General features: G+C 46.3%; 2 protein-coding genes across 3 annotated transcripts in view; both read left to right on the forward strand.

Annotated features, from left to right (window-relative positions):
- Nucleotides 1-349: 349 nt before the first annotated feature.
- LOC131211258 (ubiquitin-conjugating enzyme E2 G1) lies at nt 350-6,023 on the forward strand. 2 transcript variants are annotated; one of them, XM_058204663.1, is made up of 3 exons: nt 350-1,276; nt 2,154-2,256; nt 3,026-6,023. In XM_058204663.1, the coding sequence occupies exons 1-3, from the start codon at nt 1,231-1,233 to the stop codon at nt 3,378-3,380; spliced, it is 504 nt and encodes a 167-aa protein (XP_058060646.1). In that variant the 5' UTR covers nt 350-1,230; the 3' UTR covers nt 3,381-6,023. The 2 variants fall into 2 exon arrangements, with proteins under 2 accessions (XP_058060646.1, XP_058060647.1); XM_058204664.1 differs by having other exon boundaries at nt 2,154-2,253.
- A 1,637-nt stretch (nt 6,024-7,660) lies between these two features.
- The window catches only part of LOC131208561 (calcium/calmodulin-dependent protein kinase kinase 1), an 82,984-nt gene continuing 74,426 nt past the window's right edge, over nt 7,661-16,218 (forward strand). Inside the window, exons 1-2 of the mRNA XM_058201353.1 lie at nt 7,661-7,965; nt 13,076-13,613. Of these exons, the coding sequence (XP_058057336.1) occupies nt 13,583-13,613 (31 nt within the window). The 5' untranslated portion in view covers nt 7,661-7,965; nt 13,076-13,582. The remainder of the gene's footprint in view (nt 7,966-13,075; nt 13,614-16,218) is intronic.

The following is a 16,218-nucleotide window of genomic DNA, read 5'->3' on the forward strand; positions in this document are numbered from 1 at the left end:
TCTCTACACTTTGCAATGAAATCTTTTGCATGGACCAATAGTGGAGAGTGGTGAAAATGGATTTTCCTGCCGAAATTTGAAAAATTAACAAAATTAGCAAACCTACCGAAAACGCAGTGAATGGTAGCTGTTTTTGCAATCCTTAATCATGCCATCGTAGTTTTCGAATCTTGTGAATATCCCTCCGGCTCAATCCTTCGGAGCGCTCAGCTGAGCCAGTGGTGAGTTCGCGCGACCGGTTTGACAGTTGGTGCTCTGTCAAATTGCCGGTCATCGTTCGGCGAATTCACCGGAAGCGTTCGACCAGTGCTACCAATTGCACCGCGTGAAACAGTTCGAGTCCGACAGCTCCTAGCAAAGTATAGTCTGTTTGCTGGCTCGTTCGACCGTACGGTCGAGATCATCAAGCCCGTCTATTTAATTGCGATTTTAACGTTTATTCTCGCTCGCCCCGACAGCCCGTGACTGTGCGTTCGATCGTCCATCTGTCCGTCCGATGGTTCGTCGTCTGTTCGTTTAATCGTCCATTGAATAATTTTCGATTCGATTCCTCGCCGACGACACGGTCACGGTGTGCCACTAATCCCGGTCGGGCCGGTCTGCCGTTCCGTCGATCGGATTGTTGTTTGCTCGCGTTGGTCGCGGACGAAATTCGTGCACATTTTGCAATCTGTCCTGCAGCAGCAACGAGCTGTGATCTCATCGTGCTCTCGGGATTGGTCGTGCTTGATGTGTGTGCCCTTGGCATGCGAAACGGGTCGTTGGTAGTAGTTGGGTTGTTCGTATGCTAAAATTTATTCTACTTGCTTCACGACACGGTGAAACGGTAGAACGGTAGTTTACACAACATCAGCAGCAGTCATCCTGCACCGCAATAAACTTTGCCAGCTTAAAGAATTCGACGGGACGCCAATTTACCCTTAAAAGGGCACTTTAAGCCGAAGCATCGCTAGAGGGATACGACCGTACGTGGTGTGTGTGGTGAAGTTGGTGAGAAAACCCACCCGGCTGCTAGGTGTGCGAAAGAGAGCTGCTCGTCAAAGACAAAGAGGCAGCTAAGTAGGCTTTTTTACAGCACAAAAAAGTCGTAGCCGAAGCGGAGGAAATAGAGCATCATCATCGCTCGGAAAAGCACAGTGCGCTCAGCAGTGGAAAATTCGTCTCGATCTCATCCGCAACACTCGCTTGAATTCAGACAGTGTGCGGTTATCTACCAACTCCGGACGTCCAATGTCAGAACCTCAGTCTTCGCTGCTGCTCAAGAAACAACTGGCAGGTAGGAAGCTCTCTGGGGTGCCGCGGGACGTGCAAGGAAAAACCCGATAGCCTAGCGCGTGGAGAAACTTCGCATTAGTCACTCCACAGTGTCATCCACCGGATGGCCGGGAGGCATGTCGTAAGGATGAAAATAATCAATAAGGAACCAGTTGTCATGCATCCGATTTGTCCGGTGTTCTCAATACCGTTTCGGTGGGGCTTCTTCTATATGCCCTTGGTGTTGTGTGTGTCTGTGTGCTTCGTTGTGTCGCAGGCATAAGCAGGCAGTGACGAAAGGGTTGTGGTTGCGGTCTGTTCAGAGGCCACTTGATGTCGGCGAGCAAGAACGCAGCTTTGTCGCTTTTTCCCGGATGATTTCCTTTCCAGCATGATAGGGATCGGTTTTATAGTTTTTTGGTTTTGTCACTTTTGTTTGATCGGCTGACAGACAGTTCTTTGTTGTGCGCTGCGGCAGATGTGTGGCCGACCCGACGACAGGCGTGTTATTGCCCTCTTGAATATATGCAAAGCCATAGGGAAAGGTACTGAAGAGACTAGCGCACGACAGATCTTTGTCATCGGGAATTTGTAAGAGAATTAACACGCAAACTTAAAAATATTTTTGCAAATTTTCGTACGTTGCCAACCACTCTGAAAGAACTGTGAAGAGCCGGCAAAGGGATGTCACACGCACACAGAAGCGAAGCGTTGCTCTAAACGTTTTTTTTTTGCAGTAAATTATCTGATCAATGACCTCTTGTGTGCTTCGGATGGGCTGCTGGAGTATATACGAAGGACTCTTATAATTATAATTATTAAAATCTTATAATTAGCATAAGGGTATAGTCTGACAAAATTTCTTATCTTTGTATTCTTCATTTCCGTTCTCATTTTAGAACTGAGCAAAAATCCTGTTGAAGGATTTTCGGCCGGTTTAATCGATGATAATGATATCTTTCGATGGGAAGTGTTAATTATCGGACCTCCAGATACTCTGTAGTAAGTATTTATTGCAAGTTTCAAACATGCGTGATCCATGCTACGGTAATTAATTGGTAGGATAAATAGTTGTAGTAGCTTACGTCATTATTCCGTATTATTCCAAAAAATCTGAAAAAAATTATTCCAAAAAAATTTGAACTGATCAATTTATTTATTTATTTATTTATTTATTTATTTAAGTTATGGCTCAACGGGCAATAAAGCCTAACTGAGCACCATAGTTGAACACATTGGAAAACGCATTAGTTAATGAAGACGAACAAAACGAATGCGATCACGAAATACAGATAAATTAACGTCAAAGTCGAAGAACTCGAACACAGAGTTGAAATGCCGGATGGCGCTCGTCAGCGGCATTTGAGTGCATTTTGCTCTTAGGTAAACCTTTCAAATGAAAAGAAAATATCAAAGTATAGTTCTGCAACGATTCTATGTAGAACACATAATTTGAAAATCCTGCATTGGATCTTTGAATTGAATTTTAATGAAGCGTATTGCCTTAACGAGAAAGCATTTGCAATTTACTCACATAGTGCAAGTGTTCTTTAGTAAAGGTAAAGTAATGTTCATTGTATATAACTATCGGTTGGATTCATGTTCGATCGATTTATACAACCGACAACAGTCAAACCATGCAAAGAGCAAATAATCAATATATGATGAACCTTATCTTTGAAAGCTTTTTAGTTGTTGAAAGTAGCTTATTTTGAACAAATGTATTGAATTGTAGTGCTTTAATCAATAAATCTGTTTGAATTTCTTCCAGTGAGGGTGGATTTTTCAAGGCACATTTGCACTTTCCCAAAGAGTACCCGCTAAGGCCACCGCGTATGAAGTTTGTCACAGAAATCTGGCACCCAAACATCGACCGCAATGGTGATGTCTGCATAAGCATCCTACACGAGCCGGGTGACGACAAGTGGGGCTACGAGAAAGCGTCGGAACGCTGGCTGCCCGTGCACACCGTCGAAACAATCCTGATATCGGTCATATCGATGTTGGCCGATCCGAACGATGAATCACCGGCCAACGTAGACGCGGCGAAGGAATGGCGAGAGGCGTATCCCGAATTTAAACGAAAGGTAGCGCGATGTGTTCGAAAGAGTCAGGAAGATTGTTAGTAGGATTTATAATGCTTTTTTAAAATTGTCTTATATTTATTGATTAATTATTGTACGATTACACTTACCTTAAATGAACGAAAGAAAATCATGGAAGTGCATCTAAAGAGCCGTTATCTCGTCTACCACCACTGTATCTATCCTTCTTATATATTACGACTATTACTAGAACTGCTACAGCAACGACACCGGTCGCTCTTAGCTATCTGTGGTTGAGTGCGAAGATTGGTTGGGGACACGGTTATTAGTTAGAAATGGAATGGCACTGAGAACAAAGCCACGGAAACCGCGGTGGTATTGATGGAAGATGGCTGAACAGATAAACGAATGATGGCGCTTCAGAGTGCAATAGCTATGCCACCGACCGCTACTACTGCTAAATTTGGATTATTGTGGGTCTGTGATCGTAAAGTAGAACCTTTAACGAATCGATTTACTTAGAAAACTAAGAACCGTCGGCTAAACGATAATAAGCGGTATCCTGCGGTGGGAGGCTACCAGACATGGTTCGTTTTCGCCAAAATGAAACGAGCAATTGCTTCTGCTGTCGAGGCGAGGATTCCATGTGCTCGTTTTGAATACAAAGTCCATTTTTCAGTCTTTGTTGACTGGAAAATAATAAGAACCGACTGAATGCTACCTTGAAAGATAGCATAATTACGATGGTCGATTTAGCTCAGGCGCCAAATAGGAAGTGACCAAACGGCAGGGCAACGCAACCTTTTGTTTTTCGTTTCCTTGCATCGTGATTTTGCTTACGTAAATGTCCCCTGTTACTTGGTTGCACTGTTTATGTCGAACCCCGGGCCATCCAATTTATCTACCGTCAAAAATCTTCAGAACCACATGTTTCAAACAAAAAAACAAACCCGTAATTTAGGTAAACGAGCACGCCTATCACTAGTAGCAACTGAAACTGACCGTCTTTTAGCCCAGAACGAGATTTGATTTTATAAAAGCTGCGAGCGTTCAACTGCATTCAATCAAGAATGTAAAAAGGTCGTAGTAAATTTGTAGCGCCAACATGGGCTATCAAAGATAAAGAAACATCCGAAAACAGCGCTATCGTAGGTCAACGGAAGCCTGCAGCGGGATGTACGCTTTACACAGGGATCGATACGACAGAAAGAAGTCGATGCCGTGCGAGAGGATTGTTTCCGTTTACGCAATCATTACGATCATGAATTAGCATGAGGAAGATGAGTATGTTTGAAAAACTCAGGAACCTAAATTTTTACATTTACTCAAATATCGTGCATGGCGAAGCTACGCGAAACAAGCATTAATAAAAACTAAAACATAAAAAACAAGTATCGGCGATTCGATGAAGAAAATGACCCAATAACGCTGACCAAAACCCTGGTATATGCTACCATTACCAACGGGGCAAACTAGTCGAGTGCAAGACGCTCCGCTTTTCTATTTGCATCTCCTGTTTTGCCACTGCAATCGAGTACAGATCACACAGTGATCTCATAGTACTGCGTGACTCTCAATCCATAGATTGGATTCATCTACGACTAATAGTGTAATTTATGTCAACCCTTTTGTATGATTTCCTTCGAACTGTAACTGCTGATGATTGGATACTGTTGCTGCAGTGCTCAAAACAAGATACAATATCGTACACCATCGTATCCATGATGAGCCAACTTTAGTCGCTCAATTGTGTAAATAGCAAAAGATTAGTAAAGCTTCTTTTATCCTTGATTTACTATATTATGCGTATAATATAACCAATGGTAATTATTAGGCAAAGAAATGTCAGTAAAATATTAGAACACAAGGATCTATCAACGATCTTAAACCGGAGCTGATCTTCACATTCACGGTAAGGCAACGCAGTAAAAATGAAAAGCGATAAAATCAGTGAATAGGTAACTGGTTGCGAAAATCAATCGGTGCCTGTTGAAACAAGTGTATGCTTCGTGGAAGATATGTACGAACGAAAGAAAGTTAACGAAAGGGAGGTTAGAAAATTTGAACAATTTTCTAACACAAGAAAACACGACTGATAAGCAACGACACGTGGCCAACCGTGAAAAATGATAATCGTCTGTGTGCGTATGATTCCTGTTGCATCAAGAATGGGTACGGGACAATGAGAACGTATGGGCAAAACTTGTTTCTGAAAAGATTGAGATTGAATATAGCATAATGTGTGCAGCAGTGCTGAGGGCCGAGGATCGCGTGACATTGTCACCAGTAATTAATGTTTGAGGCGACTAAATACCGTTTAAACTATGCGTTGGCATAGTAAAAGACAGCGTAGATAGGTTTAGGGCAAGGGAAAGAGAGATGCATTGCGGCACGTTCCTGATGGCAGTTAAGGTCGCTTGAAATGTACCACACTAGTTAGAGATCAGGAAGGAGTCACAGATTTTGTCTGATGCATGTGCCAGACTTTGTCTGGTGCATGCGTGCGTAATGAACAATATTCCTTTTAGCTCCACAATACCTTGTTTTTAGCGCGATATTGTCTCGGCAGAAGCTACTTTCCATTTCTTATCCTACCTTCGCACAGTTGTGGTCGAAGGAACCGTAATCCGGGAAGAACACCGAAAGATCAACCAATTGAGATGCACAAGGCGGACAAGTGAGAACATTGAAACACAATACAAATAAAGACGGGCTATAGCTGGCTGAGGTTAACTATACACAAAATGGATCTTCGTTAAATTGTTTGAAAGAAATTAGCTGGGGTTGGGGTTGGTACTTTCTTGGGCACTAGAGAAACGGAAATTATTTTCGTTTTACGTTGGACTTGATTAAGGGCGGATTAAAGGGTGCTTTACCTTTGATTTTAGGTTTTGTCGCATATTTTAGGCGTGAATTGTGAAACGTTTACTAACTCGTTTACTGTTCATTTCTTGCATCAACGAGATATGATGAATTAAATTTGATTATTGATTATTTGCCTCACTTTGGTCGGTTGTTTTTGCAATATCTTTGGTTGCTTCAACACTTAAATTCATGCTAATGACCATTTCAATTTAGTATTTACCGTTTCCCGCCTTGTATTTACCGTGCGTTTCTCAGCCTTAATTTTGCATTTTGAATATGAAAACATGTAAACAATCACGTTGTTATTGGTAGTAAAACTAGACGATTTCCCAAGCTTTTCCCGGCTGTTTCTCGTATCCATGAAAGCGCCAAGTTATCAATACAAACACATTGAGTTCATTCATCATAGTATAGGTGAGCTGCAAGGAAAACAAAAACCTCGCGAACGCACGTGCTCGCGGTTCAGCGTTCCGATAGGTCATTGCGTAGCCGAAGCTGTGTACTGCGTAGTACCGGCGGTTTTAACGGACCGGAAAATTGTCGCAGATGTCATTAAACTTCGCCTAAAATCAAATATTAAGTATTGTCGACACGATGGCCCTCCGGTGTGACAGAGTGTTGGCGCTTCGCTATCAAATCCGCCCGTTCAAGAAAGCAGCATAAGTCTTTCCGATATCCGGACCTACGATTCGTGCCATTCTACAGTCTGAGGAAACTAAGATCTCGTGTTGCGACGGTCGAAGCGCGGGTTTACAGAGCCTTCATAATCCCAGTACTCGGTGGGCCGATCATGGCATGAGAATGGTGTACAACGAACCAGCCCATAAAGTCCTCTTAGGTCGTCCAGAGGTACATAGGCCCACTTGAGATGGCGGAATTACAGGCCAAGACGGCGCGGCGGTTGTAGTAACGGCTACCAACGGATAAGTAAATTATGATTCAACAAAGTGTTTCTCCAAAGTAAATCTGTTCTCTTTTCCACTGAACCCGTAGACGAACGGGAAATCTGTAAGGGCACAAGCTGGTGAGGGAAAGAAAGCGATTCTTGCCGTGACTAATAGCGAGGAAACCCCACTTTCCCTGTAGCGGGTGTTGAACGTCTCGGGACGGCGCGCGTTTCAAAACATTGTCCACCCACCGGCGGAAGATTGGGCGCCTTCCCCTTACACACACACTCACAGAAGTCGCGATACCTGGCCACGAAGACGCTCCGGCTCCGAGAGCGTCGGAAGCTTTCGGCAGACCGCGGATCGGATGGCGTAGCATAGCCGAGAAGGGTTTTCTCTCGCTCCTGCTCTCTCGCTCGTTCGCGCTCTCTCTCCCTCTCTCTCTTGGGGCACCGTCGGTACCAAAACACGCATTCGCTCTCCAAACCAGCTTCGAATGCGAATCGAACGCTTGTGTATAGGGGCCGGTCGGCCCGCTCAGAGGAGACGGGTTCGATTAAACTCGATGAAATCATAAAGGCACGATCAGTCGAGTTTCGAATACAGCCGCGGTTGGGTCACACACCAGGCCGTACGGCGCGTGGCGTAATCGACGCAAACGCGCGCGGCAAGTGGACTAGGCAAGCACACAACAAACCGCACCATAAATATTCCCAACAAAGCCAAGTTTTTGCGGAGAACGCGAACTGTCGAGACCGCGATCGCGGTGCGTGCGTGCGTGCTCGAAGGGTTTCGTGTGTGGTCGCGTCCCAGAAGGCGCAAGCTTGCTGGCCGCGTGAGTAACATGTAGGCGCGCTCGGGGAAGACGCGCAAAACCGGCTGCGGCTCGCGGCTTCCAGTGCTTCACGCGGCAGGTATGATACGTTCTTGATCTTGTGTCAGGCTCTCGGGCCCCCTGTTATTGTGTACGAGCTGGTTTCTTTTGTCGTGGCGCCTTGTGGAGACGCTGGGTTAGGACGTTCCGGTGACTAGGCTCGGGCTTGTTGTGATTGCGATCGTAGCTCACACGGTAATCGCGGCGATCGCACAAAGCAACTCCGCGCGCTGCGAAACAGCATTCAAGCGAAACGGAAGACAGAAGCCCAAGCGAAGCAAAGTCCGGCTCTGGTGGTGTTCGATCGAAACTAGTTGTGTGGCTGCAAGATGAGCCCACAAGGGGGCGGCCTTTACGACGGCGACAGGTTTGGGGAAGCAGCGGATACAGCTCAGACGGATCTTAAGCTCGCAGCAGCAACAAAAATACCCCATCACTCTAACCATATGATTTCGTGTGGCGTGTGGCATTGGCAAACGCGGCGTGCGGCGTCTCTCGAGCGTGTCATCGCCGTGGCCGGAGCATTGTTTCGGTACTTCCTGATTCTTTCGTGAGCTACCCAATGCCACCTCAAAACTCGGTGGGGGTCGCGTTTCGGTAACGAGCTGTTTACGCGAAACACGAGCCAAGCAGCCAGAGCAGAAGCAGATGGGTTTCAGAGTTTTCGGAAGTTCTCGTCGGAATCTTCGCGGGGTGGTGAATTGAAAGTTTGCCAGGAAACATTCAAAGACCCCGCGGGGATCCGTGCGGCGACGAGTAAACTTCTGGTGAAAAATCTTGTCAACCAACGAGTAAATTCTTTGACCACCAGTTTGGACTCAAAATTCGCCACTGCTCCTTGGGAAGCGCCGCTATCGATCGGCCGGATGACCGGCAGCATCCTGCCGCGATTTCAACGCTCCATTTCGCTTCCATTCTGGGGCTCGGTCGATGTGCAGCGGCAACCGAGAAGTGCATGAAGCCATTGTTGCTCAGGGTTTGCCTGTAAGAACTCAGCTTGGTGGATTGCAATTAGAGTAAGCTCCAGTATTCTCTTCTACCCCGTGTGGCCCGTTGGCAGGCTGGCTGGCTGGCGTCTGCTTGAGAAAACAATAATCGATTGATTTGTGACCCAATTTAAGGGCCCCAAACAGCCCCAAATTGCAGCAGAACCGAAGCAGACGCAAACGCATACCCCTTTACCGCGATGATTGTGCACTGTTAAAAGTGCATAAAAACAACGGCGATCGATGCCGCCCGCTTTCGGGGAACTGCGGGTGAAGGTGAGTGTTAAGGGCAGCCGCACCGAACCCGTTTTCGTGATGTGCACCACCCCCGACAGGGCTGTGAAATTTAAATGCGGCCCATAAGGGCGCGCGAACTGAAACGGGCCCATTTGCCAGCATGGCTATGTATTTGAATTATTATACGCCGCGGTTTGTGACTTTCTTTTCGCCGTGGTGTATTCGTTTTACGTTCACATTTGCCCCTATTTCCGATCAATCCTTAATTTAAGCAGGGACATTTGATACCCAAAGCTGAGGACCCGGATAACCAGGGAGAATGGATAGCCAAGTAGTCGAAACGTTGGGAAGTTTAGAATTTTGTTTTGTGTAAATGGAACATAAATCCAATCGTTCGGTACACATTTTGAAGCTCACTGTGCGCCACTGCACGGTGTCCGATGGATGGCCTCTTCAACCACTTCAGTGTGCAGGGCGGGCATGCGAACGCTCATGCTGCAGCTGTTTGGTCACAGGGCTCGAATGAGGCTACAATATGCTCTGCAGGAGAGTGATATCGTAGATGAAAGCTGCTATTTTCATGCCCCGCGGGCCACAAGCAACCTTCCTAGCCAACGGGCCTTTATCTAAGTTTGTCTCTTCCAGGCGGAGCCCTTCGGAACGGCTCAAGCTTCTCGTCAGGACATCGGCTGATAGAAAATATAGTGTAAAAAAAATAACTCTACCAGTAGAGTATCCATAAATAAAGCAACATATTGCCAGCGTTGACACGAATAGAACAATAGCGAAAGGGCAGCATAAACGGCAAGCTAGAAGCAGCACGGGTTCAGAGTTTCCTATTTGAGGCTTTCGTTTTTGAGTTTTTGTTTTAAAAGCTCCGAAATTACTTGCCGCGCTCATCATACTGCAGGTTAAGCAAAACCTTCCAACAACAGGTCGTTCATTTTGAGATTTTTGAAACCTTCTTGGAAGACCATATCGTTTGCAGTCCGCGAACCTCACCGGAAGCGATGGAACCCGCGGAGGAACCAAAACCAACGCTCCTGCTTCATTTAGTAATTAGTTGACCAGGAAGAAAGCATAAAATGTTGCAATGTACACACTCCATTTGGTAGTTGAGCAAAGGAGGCCGAGAACAAGCTCCTTACGCTCATTAGCTCTCGGCAGACTCGTATCGGTTATCGCCGTTCAATGAGCGAAGCCCTTTTAATTCCAAAATTGTTTTCCCACCGAGTTCCGTGCGAGCCGAGGTAAGTGTTTTCGCTATGTTTGGTGGCTTTTCGTGCATCAGTTGCAGAAAAAAGGCACCAAAACAGAAGCTAAAAATAACGTGCTGAAGGTGAACAAAAATAAAAATGGAAAAGGCTCAGGGTTGCGCTAATGTTTGGCGGGTTGCTTTGCATTGTCATGGTTTTTGATCGATCAACCGCCGGCAGGAATCGGGGCTGGTCCTAGTAGTTCGGCACCGGTGGCTTACGCCTGCAACTGGTTCCCGGTTTGTGTGGCCAAAACTTTGGTGTTTTATTTTTTCGGTGCGGTTCTCGGTTCTGAACGCATAAAAATGTGGTCTGCCCGTAAGTTCGGGAATTAATGGAAAAAAGGAACACATCACGAATTCCCCGTTTGACGTCAATTCGTGATTACTATTTGGCAATGGCGCCCGTTTGTAAACTGAAAAGTACACTAATTCGAAGGGAGCAACTGGAAAACATTAATCAATTAATATTCAGTTCTGGTACACAGTACACTGTGCATTTGTGCTTAGAATGTGTATGTACTTCGGCTGCTTTTTGACAGTTTTTTTGTATTAACAATGTTGTAACAAAGTAGTCGCATAGAAATATGCTACAGGATGAATATAGTGATAAAAGGCCAACCAAAGGCGTAGTTTATTTATTTTAACCATTCAAATCACAAGTTGGTGAGTGGTGAGTATAGTGGTTTAACATATCCTGACACACTCCATTCTTCTGACGGAATGGAGAACCCTACAAAATCAAAATCCTTATTTTATTCGAACGAAACAAAGTGAAGTGCTGGCATCTAACAACTAACGAGGCTCTGTCTTTGTGTGTTGAAATTAGGATAAAACTTTGCAAAAAAATCAATCGGTTGAAGTGGAAAGTGGATGGCCAATCGTGTTAGATTTGGTTATTTGTGGAAGAGTAATGCCTATGAAAACAACATTCGTCAGTAACATAGATCAAAAAAGGGCGAGAAAAAGAAGCATAACTCATTCGCCACGCTCATCGCATCCTCGAGCATAGTCTCTGGCCTTGCCGTTCCTTGGCACACTTTTAATTATCCCCCCCGCACATCTCGGCCACATTAATTTACATAATTCCGATGTTTTTTTTAATGCTTTCGGATTTGAAAGCAAAACTCAATTACACCGGAGACCCCCAGGCATTACGGGCACCGTCCCGGCGAGAAGGGTTCCTTTGCAAGATGCAAGAGGTGCATTAGATTGTGAGGTCCGCGCGATGCACACGTGCGATGTTGTCGGATGAGCGCGCTGACGTGAAGATGTCAGCATGTCGCACCCGGACCCATTCACGCGGCAAGGCCGCCCGAGATTAATCTCTCGTCATCATCCCACATATCGGGCCCGGCCGCACGTATCCTGTAATTACGTGTGCCGATCCGACGATGGCGAAGAAACCGATGCTGGCGAAGGGGGTCGTTTTCCCTGTCCACCGACCTGCCCCGGCACCAGCACCAGCAACGGCTCGGAGCGCAGCGTCCACGGATAATTAGAATGTGCATGGTGTAAATCATCGCCCTGGCATTTGCCATTACTCACCGACGCCCGACACGCCGGCCATAAATGTTTCTTCGAATGTTGTTTCGCACCGAACGAGCTAATGAAGCATTAGTGCAGGCGTCGCGCCGTCCCCGGCACACCAGAGGCGTCACCGGACCCACGGCTCACCCTCGGTTTCTTTGCAAAAACCACCCAACCGCCTATGAAACGGCCACAACCATTTTCGGTGGACCGCTGGCCGCCGGACCAGCCGGTGTTAGTAAATAGGTACGCTTTGCTTGGGCGGCCTATTGGTTTCGGGCCGGCCAAACAGTTCCCGCCCCCCCTTTGTGGGAAGCTAATCAGTGGAATGCGTGTACTAATGAAGTATGCACATTCGGTTCCAACAACTGGACATGGTCCCACCACGGGTTTGCCATGCGGCAAAGTAGCGCATGATGATCTCCATTTTGTGCCAAATGACGGCCAATAAATGAAGCGGGATTTTTGCAAACGGTGAAATAAAATGCGGTGATGTGTTCCATGCCTATTGCTTCCACCTCAGCTAATCAGTTTAATTGCAACGGACACACAAGTTTTTCACCCACAATCGTACGGAAATCGTACCTTGCACAATCATTTGAATATTGACAGGAGCAGCAATAAGGAAGCAAATAAGGAGCCCTTTCTTGACGGCGATGCCCGACGGGGAAAGCTGAACTTGCTTCCGGAACTATCATCATGGAGGTCATTATTGATTGGCGCTAAATAATAAATACCCGCACCCGGTTCCCGGTGTTCGGGATCGATCGGGCGGCAGAGCTTTGCGTAAACATTTAGCCCCGTACACTGGAGGGCATAAAAAATGTTCACTGTCCTTGTGGCCATCTGTTCTGGCGCATCGGAGCGGAACAGCCGGATTCTAGGTCACGATGAGCCACGGCGAGGATTCACGTCGAAAGCATAGTTTGCCCGATATTTATAGACCCACCGTATCTTCCGTTCGAATTTGCCGGTCTGTGCCTCATGGTCCGAATTTCAATTTCGGCTCCCATTTATGGCCCACATCAAAGTTAATGTGAAACGCGTTTATACGACGTCCACCGGGAAGCTATCCGTTGCGTGGATGTGCCTAATTGCACCACGGTCGAGATAAATATTTAGCCATTATTTTTCCATTTCAGAGCCCGCAAAGGGGACGGCGCCGTTGTCAATCGAGGATTGCATGTGGCCGTCAGTCGAGCCGCATGACGACGCACTGCATCGGGCACGATTTATGTTTGCCGTCAGAATAATGGCCGAAAAAGTAGACAAGTGAATCGATAGGTCATCGTGGGGGTTTGTTCTTGGGGCTCGTGGCTAGCTTGTGATAGAAAGGGCCGTTCGGAAGCAAATCGGAGAAGAAAGTGAAGGGAAGCTGTAGAAGGAAGTGCAAATATCGCGTCAGCAAGAAACCCGGTCAACCTCCTTACTTGCCGCCAACAAGTTCAGAGTGCAGCCGCATTGTGCCGGCTCGTGCGGTGTTTACAAAGGGAGCAGTGTCTGTTGGCTCCGTGTGTCAATATAGGCTTGGCCGTATGATTCGCAAGATTTTCTAAGGGTCTGAACCGCCTCCGAGCCGAGGCGAAGGACGCACCTTTACGCGGAACGAATGGAGCGCTAATCGGCAATCGGTTTCCTTCCAGCGATCGATGCCGCCATCGATGGCAACTATAGATTCAGGTAAGTTCGTCACCGGTCTGATTTTCGAAGGGTTGGGCACGATGATGGCCGTTCGCGTTCGCTGCTCGAACCCATTGATTTTGTGATGGAATAACTTAATTTTAGATCCTTACTATGTTTGCCCACCGCAGCGGCGCTGGGTTGGTGCATTTAGTGGCATCAATGGGGGTTCGTTTCATGTTTAGTTCGTGCTGTTCGTTGTAAGTTTAAAATTCAAGGTATCAATCAGAAAGCGATAGGGGAAACAAAATCGGTTAGTCATCCGACAGGGTCTTATCCAATTTTGCAGTGTTTGAGAAAACCCATGGAGGCACTCTAAAACATCGATAGAAACTCATTGACGTGTTAACTTTAAGCGTCACCCTTTTGGTTGCTGTGCACGATCTGTACCGGCTTTCATAATCCTTATGATATTAACCAAACAGCCTCTCGCCTGGTCTTAACGATGTATCAACGATGTAGAAGTCAACGCTGTATCGGTCGCGTAAACTGAGCCGCCACTTTGCCGGCGAGTTTGCGACTTTTGATCTCTTTTCTTCCCGGGAATGCAAAGTTCCTTCGCGTCTGTGAAGCAGCAGCCGAGGAACCCCCTTGTGCGATGCTGGTGGCAGTTTTGTTTGTGGGAATAGCAGCTCGAAGCAGCAACATAGCATAGCTGCTGTCGTCGGTATTCCGCTGCTCGGCAAGTACTTTGGTATTCAACGTTGCTGTGCTTGAAATATTTTGTGTTATTGAAGCGCATTACACCGGTGCTTGTGGTATGTTTCATAACAAAGCGCCGAGGTAAATGAAATGTGATCTCGAAAAGATTCCTTGCTTTATGAAGAAATAATTTTATGGGGATTATTTAGCTAGTTTACTATTTCTACGCAGAATGTTCTCATTACGTATTGAGATCGCTTCGATGCTGTATTGTAAAGTATTGAAGAGGAAGAAATATTTCTATAACGAAAAGGGAAGAGCAAATGGCCACAGGCTTCAATCATCGCCGTAGCGGGTAGTTCTGAACACGCGATATAACTTTCTGACCAGCGTCATTCGCTGGCGCCGACAAGTAGGATAACTAGAATGGTACATTGTGCAATCGAATAACAAACACTCGGTAATATCCAGCATCGCTCAATGTCGACGATGTTGCAGAACTGCCAGGCAGGCCAGTCATCCGGGTGGCACTAGAACACGGAGTACTTATCAATACGTGGCTCAGTGTAACGTTTCCGTTTTTTTTTCTCAATCCCAACTCGTGCACAGAATTCACAATCAAGAAACTGTTACTGGCCTGGGGCTGCCCACACAGTGTAATAGTCCGGTAATAGTGATAAATTGCACCCGGCAGCTGCATACGAAATGGCACTCACCAGTCCAGTTAATACTTTCCCACCCATGGCAGGGACAGTTCATTCGACAGCGTTTTTATCTTGTTGCGGGTGCACGTGTTGTGGGCTTTTTTTACACAAAAACCGAATTGTTAACTCCTGTCGAGGGGTGGTGTATTAAAATGGCATCAACGCCGAGTGCAGCCAAAGCAAAATAAAAAAAGAAAATGATGTAAACTTCATCCTCAGAAGTCGCGCGATCGGTGCCGCTTGACAGTGGCAAAATGTCGCAGCTCAGTGATGTTTAACATGTAACGTTTACTAAATTTTATGGTTCTTTAATTTAAAGTGCCTATTGAAATTTTATATTTTTTTATTAAAAAATGCACACTCTCCTTTATCGTGGAAAACGTTGCAATTCCTAGGGATTCATGAGGAAAACTGAATCGCTGGTATGACTCGGGAAAATAAAATACCATTTTTATTGTTCTCGTCGAATCAAATATTTTTAACAGTGAGTTAGCTTCTGGATGTACCTTGTCGACGCTTTTTCCTGGCTCCATTCTCAAATGGTTCTCAACTCACCCAAGCAGCAACAATGTCCGACGTTAACCTCCACGAGAGCCTCTGTGCTGCCGGTATTCCGCGTAGTATGCGCTCCGTCGTCGATTCCGGGCTTCCGGACTTTTTGTTTGTTTGTCCATACACACAGTTTCATTTCACGACTCGTGTCACATCTTCGACTTCCACGCCAGCCATCGTTCAATTATCGGTTGTCCCTTCCGTTCGCGCGGCCGGTACTCTCAATTACCGGTTGGATCGATCGCCGACCCGCGAAAACCCTCGACTGGCTCTAATGTGTGCGGATGGATCCATAGTCGGATGAATCTGCGCCACTTGTTGACCAAGCAATCCCATTCACTCCAATTGATCGTGGCCTGACTCCGACGTGCTGAAGGTCAATTGCTGCTCACGGACCGGTCGGCTCTCGTCGAGAGTCCTCGTCTGCAGCTTCTGATGTGGGTTTCTATTGCTGTCGCTCGCACATTTTCAAATTGATACTATTGCATGCGAATAAGGCTGTCCTTTCCCTGTTAAGATGATTAATATTTTCATTTGAGTTTCGTATAAAAACTGCCCAATCTAAAAAAAGCGAAACGTGAGTGGAACGGTTGATCTACACACTCAATGTGCCTTTGCCGACTGGAACTCCATATGAGAGAGGACCCATCAACCGCGAAGAATAATTGAACCCATCGCGGGCCATGTAAGCGCTACCAAGAGCTGGA

The sequence above is a fragment of the Anopheles bellator genome, chromosome 2 (genome assembly GCF_943735745.2).
Source record: "Anopheles bellator chromosome 2, idAnoBellAS_SP24_06.2, whole genome shotgun sequence".
NCBI classification, from domain to species: domain Eukaryota; kingdom Metazoa; phylum Arthropoda; class Insecta; order Diptera; family Culicidae; genus Anopheles; species Anopheles bellator.

Excerpts from the sequence above, each read along its gene's own strand:
- LOC131211258 (XM_058204663.1), top strand. The coding sequence starts at position 1,231 with ATGTCAGAACCTCAGTCTTCGCTGCTGCTCAAGAAACAACTGGCAG. Across the intron at positions 1,277-2,153 it reads GCTCAAGAAACAACTGGCAG|AACTGAGCAAAAATCCTGTT; the intron begins GTAGGAAGCTCT and ends TTCTCATTTTAG. Across the intron at positions 2,257-3,025 it reads GGACCTCCAGATACTCTGTA|TGAGGGTGGATTTTTCAAGG; the intron begins GTAAGTATTTAT and ends AATTTCTTCCAG.